This window comes from Hippocampus bargibanti, linkage group LG08 (assembly GCF_051943395.1).
Source record: "Hippocampus bargibanti isolate YZ-2025 linkage group LG08, ASM5194339v1, whole genome shotgun sequence".
NCBI classification, from domain to species: domain Eukaryota; kingdom Metazoa; phylum Chordata; class Actinopteri; order Syngnathiformes; family Syngnathidae; genus Hippocampus; species Hippocampus bargibanti.
In genome coordinates, this window is record NC_142741.1 from 2,066,650 (window position 1) to 2,082,015 (window position 15,366).

At 37.5% G+C, this 15,366-nt stretch overlaps 1 protein-coding gene across 1 annotated transcript in view; it reads left to right on the forward strand.

Annotated features, from left to right (window-relative positions):
- Nucleotides 1-15,366, forward strand: part of slc4a10b (solute carrier family 4 member 10b) — a 28,443-nt gene that overhangs the window by 10,054 nt on the left and 3,023 nt on the right. The window contains exons 8-24 of the mRNA XM_089002456.1: nt 5-93; nt 3,294-3,451; nt 3,508-3,595; nt 4,831-4,977; nt 5,044-5,144; nt 5,227-5,401; nt 6,626-6,759; nt 6,833-7,078; nt 8,151-8,256; nt 9,384-9,545; nt 10,299-10,412; nt 10,483-10,644; nt 11,850-12,101; nt 12,231-12,299; nt 13,260-13,433; nt 14,985-15,104; nt 15,193-15,257. Coding sequence (XP_088858582.1) covers nt 5-93; nt 3,294-3,451; nt 3,508-3,595; nt 4,831-4,977; nt 5,044-5,144; nt 5,227-5,401; nt 6,626-6,759; nt 6,833-7,078; nt 8,151-8,256; nt 9,384-9,545; nt 10,299-10,412; nt 10,483-10,644; nt 11,850-12,101; nt 12,231-12,299; nt 13,260-13,433; nt 14,985-15,104; nt 15,193-15,257 — 2,362 coding nt within the window. The remainder of the gene's footprint in view (nt 1-4; nt 94-3,293; nt 3,452-3,507; nt 3,596-4,830; nt 4,978-5,043; nt 5,145-5,226; nt 5,402-6,625; nt 6,760-6,832; nt 7,079-8,150; nt 8,257-9,383; nt 9,546-10,298; nt 10,413-10,482; nt 10,645-11,849; nt 12,102-12,230; nt 12,300-13,259; nt 13,434-14,984; nt 15,105-15,192; nt 15,258-15,366) is intronic.

The following is a 15,366-nucleotide window of genomic DNA, read 5'->3' on the forward strand; positions in this document are numbered from 1 at the left end:
CCAGGTCAGATGACCTCCTCACAGTCTCATTTAGCAGGTCCGGAAGGAAAAGGGGACCTCACGAGAGAAAATAGCGCCGTGGATTTGAGCAAGGTATTCTCAGGACACTTAAAAACAACCGCTACTCAAAAACATCCAAACATTGCACAATGCGAAGATTTTACTGACATTTTTGACCTTCAAATTTTGACTCCATGTTTTTTTTTTTCAAAAACAGTGAAGGAACACTGCCACTAAATATTCCACTGCATTCGACAACTATTTCAAGATTTCAATTTCAGAGATGAAAAAAAAAAATGATAAATTAGTAAATAAAGTAAATAAATACACAAATAAACAGACATTAAAAAAATAACAAGATGAATTAACATAGATAAATGAACAAACAAATTGATAAATGAATGGATAAATAACTCAATAAATACATACAAATAAAAAATAACGAATTAAATAAATACATGGATAAATAAATAAACAAACAAATGGATGAAGAGATAAATAAATAAATAAATACATAAATACATACATGAATACACAAATAAATAAATAAATAAACAAATACACGAATACACAAATAAATAAATAAATAAATAAATAAATACACAATTAAATAAAAATAAAGAAAAAACTACAATAAATAATTAAATAAATAAACAAACAAATATATAAAAAATAGAGGAATGGATAAATAAACAAATAAATTAAATAAATACACAAATAAATACACAATAAATAAATAAAATAACAACATAAATAAATACATAGATAAATAAATAAACAAATAGATTACTATATAAATTAATGGACAGATAAATACATAAATAAATACACAAATAAATAAAAAAAAAAAAAATAACAAATAAATACTTAAATAAATAAACAAACATAAAAAATGGAGGAATGTATAAATAAATAAATAAATAAATAAATAAATAATAAATAAAATAACGAAATAAATAACTACAGAGATAAATAAATAAATAGATAACTATATAAATTAATCGACAGATAAATAAATAAATAAATACACACACAAATAAATAAATACACAAATAAATAAAAGTAACATTTTACAACAGATTCTTTTATGACCAACAGTCAGTAATAAAAAAAATGTTGTAAATTAGATAATAAGGAGACAGTATGAATTTAACGCAACTAAATAAAAAAACAGAAAACAATAACAAAAGAAATAAATACATAGATAAACAAACAAATAAATAAATGAATGCATAAATAAATAAATGGATAAATAAATAAATAAATAAATAAATTGATAAATAAATACATAATTAAATAAATAAATACTGACATGATTCCCAATGCAAAATACGTTGCAAATGTCCACCACCAAGCGTTTTTTTTGCTGTTGATAAAAATTACGCACGTGCCGATGACTGTTTTTTACTTTAATAACACATTGAGAGGTCAAGAGCCCCGGTTTATTATTATCATCATCATAATTTTCATGCATTTATGCCTTGTTTCCGGTCGCATGGAATATACAGTATATAGATATAGTCTGGATTAGGATTAAAACCAAATAGACATTGACGGAAATGAATGCACAAGCGAAGCCCACACAGGAAAGACAAAGCAAAAAAAAAAAAAAAAATCCCTCTTAAAACCTTTTCCACATAATGTACAACACATAAGTGTGTTATTTACACTAGGTCAGGATGTGGTCATACCCGTTTGTGTGTGAAGTTGATCCTTGCATCAAGCAATCATCCTCCTGTTCGTTCACTTTATTTATTGCATTATAGTTCATAACGCATTACGGAACATGCGAGATTGTTTTTGCTGCTTTGAAGAGAACAAGCAGTGTCTGCTTCTCACCGCCACCTAATTTTCGCTGAAAAATCAACACCTTCCCTCTGACAACATTTGTTGTTATTTCCAAGGCGTTGACGAGACACCAGATTATTCATAAATACTTAAATACATAAATGAATGAATGAATGAATGAATGAATGAATATGCGAATACATGAATACATGAATACAGGAATACAGGAATACACGAATACAGGAATACACAAATACACCAATACAGTACACAAAACACAAAAACACTAATACACTAATGCACTAATACACAAATACACAAGTACACAAAACACAAAAACACTAATACACTAATTCACTAATGCACTAATGCACTAATACATGAATACACGAATACAGGAATACACGAATACACGAATACACTAATACACGAATACACTAATACACTAACGATGAGAAGGTTTCTTCAGCCGTCATCTGTACAAAAGTGAAGGTTTGTACAGATGACGGCTGAAGAAACCTTCTCATCGATGGACCACTCCTGTACGACTGAGAGCTTACACAGACTAATACACTAATACACAAATACTGTACACAAAAACACTAATACACTAATGCACTAATGCACGAATACACAAATACACAAATACACCAATACACCAATACAATAATACACTAATACAGTACACAAAACAGAACAACACTAATACACTAATTCACTAATGCACCAATGCACTAATACATGAACACAGGAATACACAAATACACAAATGCACGAATACACTAATACACAAATACTGTACACAAAAACACTAATACACTAATACACTAATGCACTAATGCACTAATACACAAATACACTAATACACTGATACACAAATACATAATAATCATTTCATTTATAAGCGCCTTTCAAAACTCTGAAGGTCACTTTACAGTCACAGGATCAGTTTTCCTGTTGGTGAGCAGCGGCAGCCACAGGCGCCAGCGTTCGCTTAACCGGGAAGTAACTCAAACAGATAGAAAGCTAGCTAGCCAGCTAAAAATAAATAAATAAACACACATAGCAATACACGAATAAACGAGTACACGAATGAATAAATAAATAAATAAATAAAGCTAGCCAGCTAATAGATAGCTAATAGATAGCCAGCTATGTATGCAGCCAGCCAGCTAAATAGCCATATAGCTAGCCAGCTAATAGATGGCATACTTCATGGCATACATTCAATGCTGCCCTAATGTCACTTAGCAAATCAGAATCAGAAAACCTTTATTCGTCTCACAGTGCGGACAAACTAAGAAAGCTCAATTAAGAAAAGGAAGTGTACGGTACCCTGCGGGACACCTTTTATAATTGACAAGCATATATTTACCGTCAGTGATGGGTGAATGTTCAGTCAAATAAATGAGAAGAAAAGTGGCTTCTTAGATTTTTCGGTATATTGGATTTGGTAGGAAGACTTTGGGTGAACGTTTTTTGACTGTGTGTCGTTTTTTTTTCAGATGGACCTTCATTTTATGAAGAAGATCCCGCCAGGCGCCGAGGCGTGCAACGTGTTAATAGGAGAGTTGGACTTTCTCAACAAGCCCGTAGTGGCTTTTGTGCGTCTCTCCCCAGCAGTTCTTCTCAGTGGATTGACTGAGGTCCCCATCGCTACCAGGTTAGCATATTTAGCACGTTAGCAAAAATCCCATCTGATGCTTTTTTTGCTGTTAGGTTCCTCTTTATTCTCCTGGGACCCGTTGGAAGAGACCCTCAATATCACGAGATCGGCAGGTCCATGGCTACGCTCATGACAGACGAGGTAAGGTAGCGGTTGCCGGCGCGACTTGACAGTTGAGCGGAAGTCGACAAGCTCACAAAGTGATGGTGACATTTCTCGGTGTGACGTGCAGCTCAGAGCTTTTATGACAAGCTTTTTGGGGATTAGTCATTGCATTCTGACCAGGATTTAGGCTTGTTGTCCATCATCGGAGAGGAAATGATAGCTTTGATACACTCAAACGTTGAATTCTTGACTAGTTGTTAAAATAATATACATAATAATAATAATAAAAAAAAAATCATGATCGTAATAATAGGGATAATAATGAGAATAATGATGATGATGATGATGATAATGACGATATGATGACGACAATGATGACGATAATGATAACGATGATAATAATAATAATATTAACAATAATAATAGACATATTTATATAAACTTTGAACATACTAATATAAGCCTTAAAGGACAACCGCCGTCACTTGACATCAGAAAAACGTTTTATAGCATCTAAAATACCCGAAACACGCACTATGATATTTTTATTCAAATGCAAAACACCAATAAAAATGACTTTGTGTCCAAAATCTGCAAAAAAAAATTAGCTGCGAATTGGGCATTTTCAGAAAGTCCCGCCCCCAATTTATGACGTCACGCCAAGACGTCTTGCATTGCTTGAGAATCAAAACTTCAGATTCGGAGAATATGCGTTCTTGTTACACCTCCAGTTATGAATATGATTCAAATAGTTCTGAAGAGGAAAGCATACATGTTTGCAATCGATTAAAGAATTTATTTGTGCCATTTTGAGGCAACATTGGGGGAAAATCTCTCACCCAAAACAAGAGGCACAAAGTGGCGACATCCTGTGGCCACCTCCATTTACACAGGCTGATAAATTCCTTATATGGCGCTCGGACGCCCTCTTCTGGCCTTCTGGTGGCTTTTGGGTGCAACACGAGGTCCCCAGACACATACATTGACGTGATGGAAGGACCGCTACAATGTGTCTTTTTTTACGGTCAAGGGCGGTCCTTTAGTGACGTCACGTACGGACTCGTCACCAACTCAAAAACAAGACTTCCTGAATATTCAGCGCGAGTCTTAAAAGGTAAAATATTTGTAAAATACGCACAGTAGAAGTCATTTGAAGCTATTTTACAAATTATGGACACAACTTGTCCGGAGACGTCGGTTGTCCTTTAAAAAAAGTGAGCCCTTGCCCTGGTGGGACTTTAATTTCAAAATTATGATTTTTTTTTTTTTAGGTTTTCCACGACGTCGCATATAGAGCGAAGGACCGAAATGATCTGATTGCCGGGATTGACGAATTCCTTGACCAAGTGACGGTTTTGCCCCCAGGGGAGTGGGATCCATCCATTAGAATAGAACCACCCAAGAATGTACCTTCTCAGGTAAATGTTTTTTTGGGGGATTGTTTGCTGTTACTATGAACACGAGCGGATGTGTTTGTTGAACAGGAGAAGAGAAAGAAAAATACCAATCTACCGAACGACATAGCTGAGTCCAATGAAGAAGTGCATGAAGGCCACGGAGGTCCTGAACTGCAGCGCACGGGGAAGTAAGTCAATCAAGGACAGCTCATTTTGCTTCATTGTAGCTTTTAGCCACATATCAATTCCCAGCACCTTCTTCTCCCTCAGATGGTTCGGTGGTCTCCTTCTCGACATCAAGCGCAAAGCCCCCCACTACCTGTCCGACTACACGGATGCATTCAGTCTGCAGTGTGTGGCCTCTTTCCTGTTCCTCTATTGTGCCTGCATGTCCCCCGTCATCACCTTTGGAGGACTTCTGGGCGAGGCGACCGAAGGACGCATAGTAAAACATTCCTTATTTTCATCTGTGTACAACAATGATCAATAAATAAATACATAAAAACATACATAAATAAATAACCGCACAAATAAATACGTAAATAGACAATAGACAGACAATAGATGAGATGAGATGAGACAAACAAACTAATGAATAAATAAATAGACAAATGAATGAATTAATAAATGAATAAATAACTGAATAGGTAAATTAATACATAAACAAACAAATGAATGAATGAATGAATGAATGATGCATATAAATAATACATAAATAAATTCACAAATAAATGAAAAAAAATGAATAAATAAGTGAATAGATAAATAAATAGACAAATAAATAAATAAACACACACAATAAATAAATGAATAAATAAGTGAAGAAATAAATATATTCATACACAAACAGATAAATAAATAAACAAACAACCCAAATAAATACAAAATAAATACACAAATAGATATAAATAAATAAATAAAGAAATGAATAAGTGAATATATAAATAAATAGACAAATAAATAAACACAAATAAATAAATACATGAATAATAAATAAATAAATACATAATTACATAAATAAATAAATACATATTTAAATACATAAATAAATAAATGAATAGATGAATAAATAAATCAATACATACATACATAAATAAATGAACAAATAAGTGAATGAACAAACAAATAATGCATATAAATAACACGTAAATAAATTCACAAATTAATGAAAAAAAATGAATAAATAAGTGAATAGATAAATAAATAGACAAATAAATAAATAAACACACACAAAAATAAATAAATGAATAAATAAGTGAAGAAATAGATTCATACACAAACAGATAAATAAACAACCCAAATAAATACAAAATAAATACACAAATAGATAAATAAATAAAGAAATAAATGAATAAGTGAATAGATAAATAAATAGACAAATAAATAAATACATGAATACTAAATACATAAATAAATACATAAGTAAATAAATAAATAAATACATATTTAAATACATAAATAAATAAATACACGCAAATAAGTACATAAAGAAACAAGTGAATAAATAAGTAGACAAATAAATAAACAGACATTAACAATCCAAATAAACAAATAAATACATAAATACATATATACATGAATAAATAAGTGAATAAATAAATAAATAAATTGCTGTAGAAACACTGGTTGTATTTGATGATTTCCACGACAGTCTTTTTCTTTTCCCCAGAGTGCAATTGAGTCGCTGTTTGGTGCCTCGTTGACGGGAATCGCCTACTCTCTATTCGCCGGGCAGCCGCTCACCATTTTGGGCAGCACGGGCCCGGTACTTGTCTTTGAAAAGATACTCTTCAAATTCTGCAAGTACGTTTGGATTCACCAATTTTCTTTGCTTTTTGACTTCTGAATGACAAAATGACGTTTTTGGACCCTTTAGGGAGTACGGCCTTTCCTATCTGTCGCTGAGGACCTGCATTGGCTTATGGACGGCGTTCCTCTGCATCGTTCTGGTGGCCACGGACGCCAGCGCCCTGGTGTGCTACATCACTCGTTTTACGGAGGAAGCCTTCGCCTCGCTCATCTGCATCATCTTCATTTACGAGGCTTTGGAGAAACTGCTCTACTTGGGCGACTACTACCCCTTTAACAAGAACAACAACCTGGACAAGCTCTCTTTGTACTCGTAGGTGGACACCTCCTCTCGCACAAACACTCACATACAAACAAAAGAACAAAAATACAGTGATACCTCGGTTTACGAACCCCTTGGTTTACGAACTTTTCGGTTTACAAATCTTAAATTTATGACACTTTTACCTTGGTATACAAACTATTTTTCGGGATACACACGGAGCGCCACAATGAGTGATGTGTCGTTCGCGAACGAGCCCGTTCTCCAAAAACATGAAAATGGCCGCCGACTTGTTTTTATCCTCTATTCCCCGGCCGTAAGTCTTCGGTTAAAGCCACGTTATTGGTCAAGAACGCAGCAGTGGGGGCGGGGGGTAAACATTAAAGAGACAGGCAGACGACAGAGAGAGAGTGAGAAAATGGTTCGAAAATAGTGAATTTTGGACTCGTTTCAACTTTGATAGTTCAAAGGCAGAGTGTAGACTGCAGGGTTAAAATATCCCATCAATCAGGCTCCACCAATAACCCGCACAAGCCACTTACACTTGTAGTGTAACCACCACTACACCACGTACACTTGATGCAAAAAGCTATCAACCCAGCTAAACAGAACACAATTGATGAGGAACTAGATAAAATTATCGCAGAGAAACCACTTACAAGGGATCATTCCTCAACATGGTGAAAGAAGAAGCCTACGTTCCTCATCAAGTGTTTAATGCTGATGAAACCGGCCACTCCATTCCATCAAGCCATCAACGACCATCATAAAGGTAAATAAAACCACTTTATTATACAGTACAGTTTATTTATTTAAGTATAATACCATAGCACAGTTATTATACATTATTATACATAAAATAAGGTCTATTTTGTGTAGTTTTAAGGCTTAGAAAAGTAGAAAATTATGTTTTAAGGGGACCTGGGAACGGATTATTCTCATTTTAATGGTTTCCTATGGGAAATTATTTTTTGGGATACACACTTTTCGCCATACACACTCTGTCTGGGAACCAATTAAGTTCATAAACCAAGGTATCACTTTAATAGGCGGGAGATATCTTGGAAATCCGACCCAGATGTGGGATTATTTTGACGCCCCAGATGTTGACGTGCGTCCACAGATGTTCATGCGTTGAGCCTTCTGACCCCACCAATGGCACCCTGAAATACTGGGAGTTCAATAACATGACTGTCTCCGAGATCTACTGGGAAGCGTTGGAGGTGAAGGTACGAGTTTGACTCTTCTTTGGGTTTAAAAACAAATGCAGAAATAACAAAATAATCATTTGTCTTTTTTTTTTATTTGACCGTAAAGTGGCATGCTCTCCCAGATTGAGAACAGAGGAGATTAAGGGCATGCGGGCTGGATTACATTGGATTATTCACTGCAATTCACCACCAAATAGCACCTACACACCCTTTTTTTAAACTCATTCACTGCCAGTCACAAATTTATTCGGGAATTGAAAATATGACATAGAGCGCCATTCCCGAATTTTTTTGGTTTTGTTTTGTTTTTTTCATACTTGGGTGCCGATAAAGTGCTGGCCATGGCCTCGAGCAATTTTTTTTCTTTTCCACAAGGGGGCAGCAATTCCCTTTTGTCCATGTTAATTTTCCGTGTTTATAATAATAATAATAATAATAATAATACATTTCATTTATGATCACCTTTGAAAACTCTCAAGGTCACTTTACAGTGACAGGATAATTTTTTCTGTCGGTGAGCAGCGGCAGCCACACGCGCCAGCATTCACTCAACCCGGACGTAACTCAAATAGATAGAAAGTTATCTAGCTAGCTAGTTAGATCGTGAATAGATAGCAAATAGATAGCTAGATAGGTAGCCAGCTAGATAGCGAATAGATAGAAAATAGCTAGGTAGCCTCCTAGCTCGTTAGATAGCAAATAGATAGCTAGCTAGGTAGCCAGCTAGCTAGTTAGATAGCAAATAGATAGAAAATAGACAGCTAGATATGTATCAAGCTTTGTGCTTTTTTCCACCTTCAGCTGTTGATAAAGCACTATATAAATCAATATGCATGTATTGTATTTTGTACAGCTGCCCCCATTTCAAGATCAGATAACTCCCAGACCCATATAACTTAGGAATTAACTATTTTTTTTCCTGATGAAAGAAGACAGTCTAAGGTTTCTTTTGGTGCATTGAATGTTGATGTCGTCCTAAAACTTAATATTCTGTGAGTCCTGGAATTCGAGTGACAATGACAAAAACCCTGGCACTGGAGTGGACACATTTTTGCACATTTCTGGCAGTGAATGATTTAATAACCGAATTTCCAAAATCATCACATCCCCGTGGGTTTTTGTTTCCCCCTTTTGTTTGTTTGCAGGATTGCATTGAAAAACGCGGCGAGTTTGTGGGCAGCGCCTGCGGGCCCAACGGACCTTACGTCCCTGACGTTCTCTTCTGGTGCGTCATTCTCTTCTTTTCCACCGTCTTCATGTCGTCCTTCCTTAAGGAGTTCCGCTTCAGCAGTTACTTCCCTACAAAGGTATCATAGAAGGGGGGGTCACCCCTTCCATATAAATTCTTCTTTAAAGGACAACCGACACCTCTGGACAAGTTGCGTCCATAATTTGTAAAATCACTTCAAATGACTTCTACTGAGCGCATTTTACAAAGATTCCATCGCCTATAGCTATATTTTACCTTTTAAGACTCGCGCTGAATATCCAGGAAGTCTTGTTTCCGAGTTGATGACTAAGTGACGTTACGGAAGGAACGCCCCTGACCGAGAAAGCGACACACAATGCATTTTGGGTACTTTTTTTTTCGCCTGAAAACACAGTGTTGATCGCGAAATTAGAAGGAAAACTACATAAATAACGCGATGGTGAATTGTTTAGTTTCACAGCCAATTGCGGTAACACGTATAAAGAAGGTGTACGTTTACACAAATTCCAAAGAAGAGGAAGAATAAGAAGTAAAAAGCTTCCTATCTAGCTGGCTAGCTATTAGCTATATAGCTATCTAGCTGGTTTTCTAGCTAGCTAGCTAGCTATTGGGTATCTATTGGCTAGCCAGTGCTTTATCGGCACCCCCAGAAAGAGAAACCAAAACCCGAACAAATTTGGGAATGCTTGACATGTACGCATTATTGATTTTATGACAGAGGCTGTGGACCAAATGGAAATTGACAACGGGCCACATTTGGCCCCCGGGCCGGACATTGAAGATCGATTTTCAACCGAGTCCGGCGCGAGCTTCTCTTCAACTATTTTTGTCATATTCTTTTTTAATTTAGGTGAGGTCCATCGTGAGTGACTTTGCGGTTTTCATCACCATCTTCACCATGGTGCTGGTCGACTACTCCTTAGGGATCCCTTCTCCAAAACTGAAAGTTCCAAGCGTGTTTAAGGTAACAGATACTCCATTTTTTGTTTTTATTTTTTGCCGCCTTCACATCCGACCGATGTTCACAATTCAAGCCGACCAGAGATGATCGAGGCTGGTTCATCAACCCGCTGGGACCAAACCCCTGGTGGACGGTAGTCATCACGTTGTTTCCGGCTCTGCTCTGCACCATTCTCATCTTCATGGACCAGCAGATCACAGCCGTTATTATAAACAGGAAGGAACATAAACTGAAGGTATTGAAGGTTTTTCATCCTAACAAATTAAAGGACAACCAACAGCATTTTTTTGTTTCCTAACTGACATCAGAAAAACGTTTTACAGCATCTAAAATAGCCAAAACACGCAGACTGATATTTTTAGTCAAATGCAAAACACCAATAAAATGACTTAAAGTGTCCCAAACCTGCCACAAAACGAGCTCGGAATTTCGGAGATTGAGAAAGTCCCGCCCCCTTCTTTGTGACATCACGCCAGGATACTCCTTCACAAACTGCCTTGCTCCAGAATCATAACAATGATCTTCAGAGACTTCAGATTCGGAGAAAATGCTTTCTTGTTACTCATCCAGTTATGAATATGATTCAAATAGTTCCGAAGAGGAAAGCATACATGTTTGCAATCGATTAAAGAAGTCCTTCCGTCTCATTTTGAGGCGCCTGGACTCCAATGTAGCGTCCCAGAAAATGCACAAGATGGCGCACAAGCTCCGTTGGAAATTGATTTGTCCGCTAGGAATAATAATAATAATAATAATAATTTTACATACAATACATTTCATTTATAAGCACCTTTCAAAACTGTCAAGGTCACTTTACAGTCACAGGATAAGTTTTTCTGTGGGTGAGCAGCGGCAGCCACACCGGCCGGCGTTCACTCAACCCGGAAGTAACTTAAATAGATAGAAAGCTCGCTGGCTAGCCAATAGATAGCTAATAGCTAGCTAGCTATCTAGCAAACCAGCGAGATAGCTAGATAGCTATATAGCTAATAGCTAGCCAGCTAGATCGGAAGCTTTTCACTTCTTATTCTTCCTCTTTTTTAAATTCTTCTTCTTCTTTGGAATTTGTGTCAACTTACACCTTCTTTATGCGTGTTACCGCAATTGGCTGCGACACACAACGATTCACAATTGTGTTATTTATGTAGTTTTCCTTCTAATTTCGTCATCAACACGGATCAACAGATGAAAAAAAGTACCCAAAATGCATTGTGTGTCGCTTTCTCGGTCAGGGGCGTTCCTTCCGTGACGTCACTTAAGGCATCGTCATCAACTCGAAAACAAGACTTTATGACTATTCAGTCATTTGAAGTGATTTTACAAATTATGGACGCAACTTGTCCGCAGGTGTCGGTCGTCCTTTAAATTAGGAGAAATCTGAGCATGCCTGTGGTGAAATAATTTGTGAGATAGTTTGAAAATGTTCCCTGTGTCTTCTAGAAAGGTTGCGGCTATCATCTGGACCTTTTCATGGTGGGTCTGATGCTCGGGGTCTGCTCTCTGATGGGCCTTCCGTGGTTCGTGGCGGCTACCGTTCTTTCCATCACGCACGTCAATAGCCTCAAATTAGAATCCCGTTGCTCGGCGCCTGGCGAGCAACCAAAGTTCTTGGGTATCAGGGAGCAACGTTTCACCGGACTCATGATCTTCGTTCTCATGGGCTGCTCCGTCTTCATGACATCCGTGCTGAAGGTCGTAGAGACATTTTTTTTGGGCAGTTACTTTCTGAGAGTATTTATATTTTTTTTGTTTTTGGGATGTGTGCAACCAAATTTTTAGGTGTACCTTGACCGTTTGTTCGTAATGTATTTTTTCCTTCAGTTCATTCCCATGCCTGTGTTGTACGGCGTTTTTCTCTATATGGGCGCGTCATCCCTCCGAGGAATACAGGTACACAGCCAGAATTCCTACAATAAAATTCATTCCTAATAATAATAATAATAATAATAATAATACTTTGACTCATACTGTTACTCATACTGTTACTCATACTTTTACTCATACTTTTACTAATACTACTACTACTACTAATAATAATAATAATAATAATACATTTCATTTCTAAGCGCCTTTCAAAGCTCACAAGGTCACTTTACAGTCACAGGACAAGTTTTGTCTGGGTGAGCAGCGGCAGCCACACGCGCCAGCGTTCACTCAACCTGGAAGTAACTCAAATAGATTGCGAGCTAGGTAGCTAGCGACTAGCTAGCTAATAGCTAGCAAATATATTGCTAGCTAGCGAGTAGATAGCTAATAACTAGCGAATAGCTTGCGAATAGATAGCTAGCGAATAGTTAGCTAATAGCAAGTGAATAGCTAGCTAATAGCTATCTAGATAGCGAATAGATAGCTAATAGCTAGCAAATAACTAGCTATTAGCTAGCTAGCTTTCTATCTATTTGAGTTATTGTGGCGCGTGCTCACCCACAGAAAAAATTATCCTGTGACTGTAAAGTGACCTTGAGAGTTTTGAAAGGCGCTTATAAATTTATTATTATTATTATTATTATTATTATTATTATTATTATTATTACCTACTGAAGCTGCTGCCCCCACTACCCGACCCCAGATAAGCAGCATAAGATGGATGGATGGATTGTTCTTCTTCTTCTTCTTCTTCTTATTATTATTATTATTATTATTATTATTATTATTATTATTATTATTATTATTATTATTATCATGAAAGGAAACTGAAAGACAATTTGGAATTACTTCATAAGAATTAATGGACAAAATATAATAAACATCAATCTTTGATTTAGATATTTCTTAGGCCAGCGGAGAAGGCTTTGCAGGCCTTTCACGGTCCACCATTGGCATCCTCACACCTGGCTTTGTGTTTTCCAGTTCTTTGACCGTCTCACACTGTTGGCCATGCCGTCCAAGCACCAGCCAGATTTCATCTACCTGCGTCACGTCCCCCTGAGGAAGGTGCATCTCTTCACTTTCATCCAGCTCAGCTGTTTGATTCTTCTGTGGGTCATCAAGACGTCCAAGGCCGCCATCGTCTTCCCCATGATGGTGAGCCCACGAGCTTCATCCTGGTCTGATGTCCTCGTGCATTTTTTGGACAGTTTGACAGCGCCATCTTTGGGTTAACGCAGAGAGAGCCGCAAACTTTAACTTTGCTGCTGTCATACTTCCGGGTAGAGTGGTGCGAATGGCTGCCGCTGCTCACCCGCACAAAAAAAAAATCCAGTGATTGTAATTTATTAGTTATATGGCTATCTAGCTAGTTGGCTAACTGTCTAGGTGGGTATCTATTGGCTATCTGTCTAGATAGCTAGCTATGTAGCTGGTTATCTAGCTAGTTAGCTAACTGTCCAGCTGGCTATCTGTTAGCTATCTGTTAGCTAGCTGGCTAGCTTTCTATCTAGTTGAGTTACTTCCGGGTAGAGTGAACGCTGGCGCGAATGGCTGCCGCTGCTCACCCGCACAAAAAAAAAAAAATCCAGTGATTGTAATTTATTAGTTATATGGCTATCTAGCTAGTTGGCTAACTGTCTAGGTGGGTATCTATTGGCTATCTGTCTAGATAGCTAGCTATGTAGCTGGCTATCTAGCTAGTTAGCTAACTGTCCAGCTGGCTATCTGTTAGCTATCTGTTCGCTAGCTGGCTAGCTTTCTATCTAGTTGAGTTACTTCCGGGTAGAGTGAACGCTGGCGCGGATGGCTGCCGCTGCTCACCCGCACAAAAAAAAAATCCAGTGATTGTAATTTATTAGTTATATGGCTATCTAGCTAGTTGGCTAACTGTCTAGGTGGGTATCTATTGGCTATCTGTCTAGATAGCTAGCTATGTAGCTGGCTATTTATTAGCTATATGGCTATCTAGCTAGTTAGCTAACTGTCCAGCTGGCTATCTGTTAGCTATCTGTTCGCTAGCTGGCTAGCTTTCTATCTAGTTGAGTTACTTCCGGGTAGAGTGAACGCTGGTGCGGATGGCTGCCGCTGCTCACCCGCACAAAAAAAAAATCCAGTGATTGTAATTTATTAGTTATATGGCTATCTAGCTAGTTGGCTAACTGTCTAGGTGGGTATCTATTGGCTATCTGTCTAGATAGCTAGCTATGTAGCTGGCTATTTATTAGCTATATGGCTATCTAGCTAGTTAGCTAACTGTCCAGCTGGCTATCTGTTAGCTATCTGTTAGCTAGCTGGCTAGCTTTCTATCTAGTTGAGTTACTTCCGGGTACAGTAAACGCTAGCGCGAATGGCTACCGCTGCTCACCCGTACAAAAAAAAAAAAGTCATGTGACTAATTTATTAGCTACATGGCTATCTAGCGAGTTGGCTATCTTGCTAGCTAGCTATGTAGCTGGCTATTTATTAGCTATATTTATTAGCTACCTTTATTAGCAGTTAGCTAACTGTCCAGCTGGCTATCTGTTAGCTATCTGTTAGCTAGCTGGCTAGCTTTCTATGTAGTTGAGTTACTTCCGGGTTGAGTGAACGTTGGCGCGTGTGGCTGCCGCTTCTCACCCGCAGAAAAAATGATCCTGTGACTGTAAAGTGAGGCGCTTATGAATGAATTATTATATCTTGAGCTTCTTTTTTTGGTCACTTCCTCAGGTGCTCGCTTTGGTGTTCATCAGGAAACTACTAGACTTCCTTTTCTCCAAGAGAGAACTGAGCTGGTTGGACGATCTCATGCCGGAGAGCAAGAAAAAGAAGTTGGAGGATGCCGAGGAGGTGTCGGCATTAGATGTCTTTATTTTTTTCCTGTGCCAAATGAGAATTCTTTCACATCTCAGACGGGTTATCTTCTTCAAATCTTCAGGAGGAAGATCAGAGTATCCTGGCGGAGGATGAAGGTGCGGTGCAAGTGCCCTTGGAGCAATACAAGTAAGCATTTTTATGCCTGTTTACGTCTTTTTTCTTGTTTTTTTTAATTTTTTTTATTTCAAGATGGCGCCGTGTCAGAGATGTTCGATCGGACACTGTGGACAAAGAC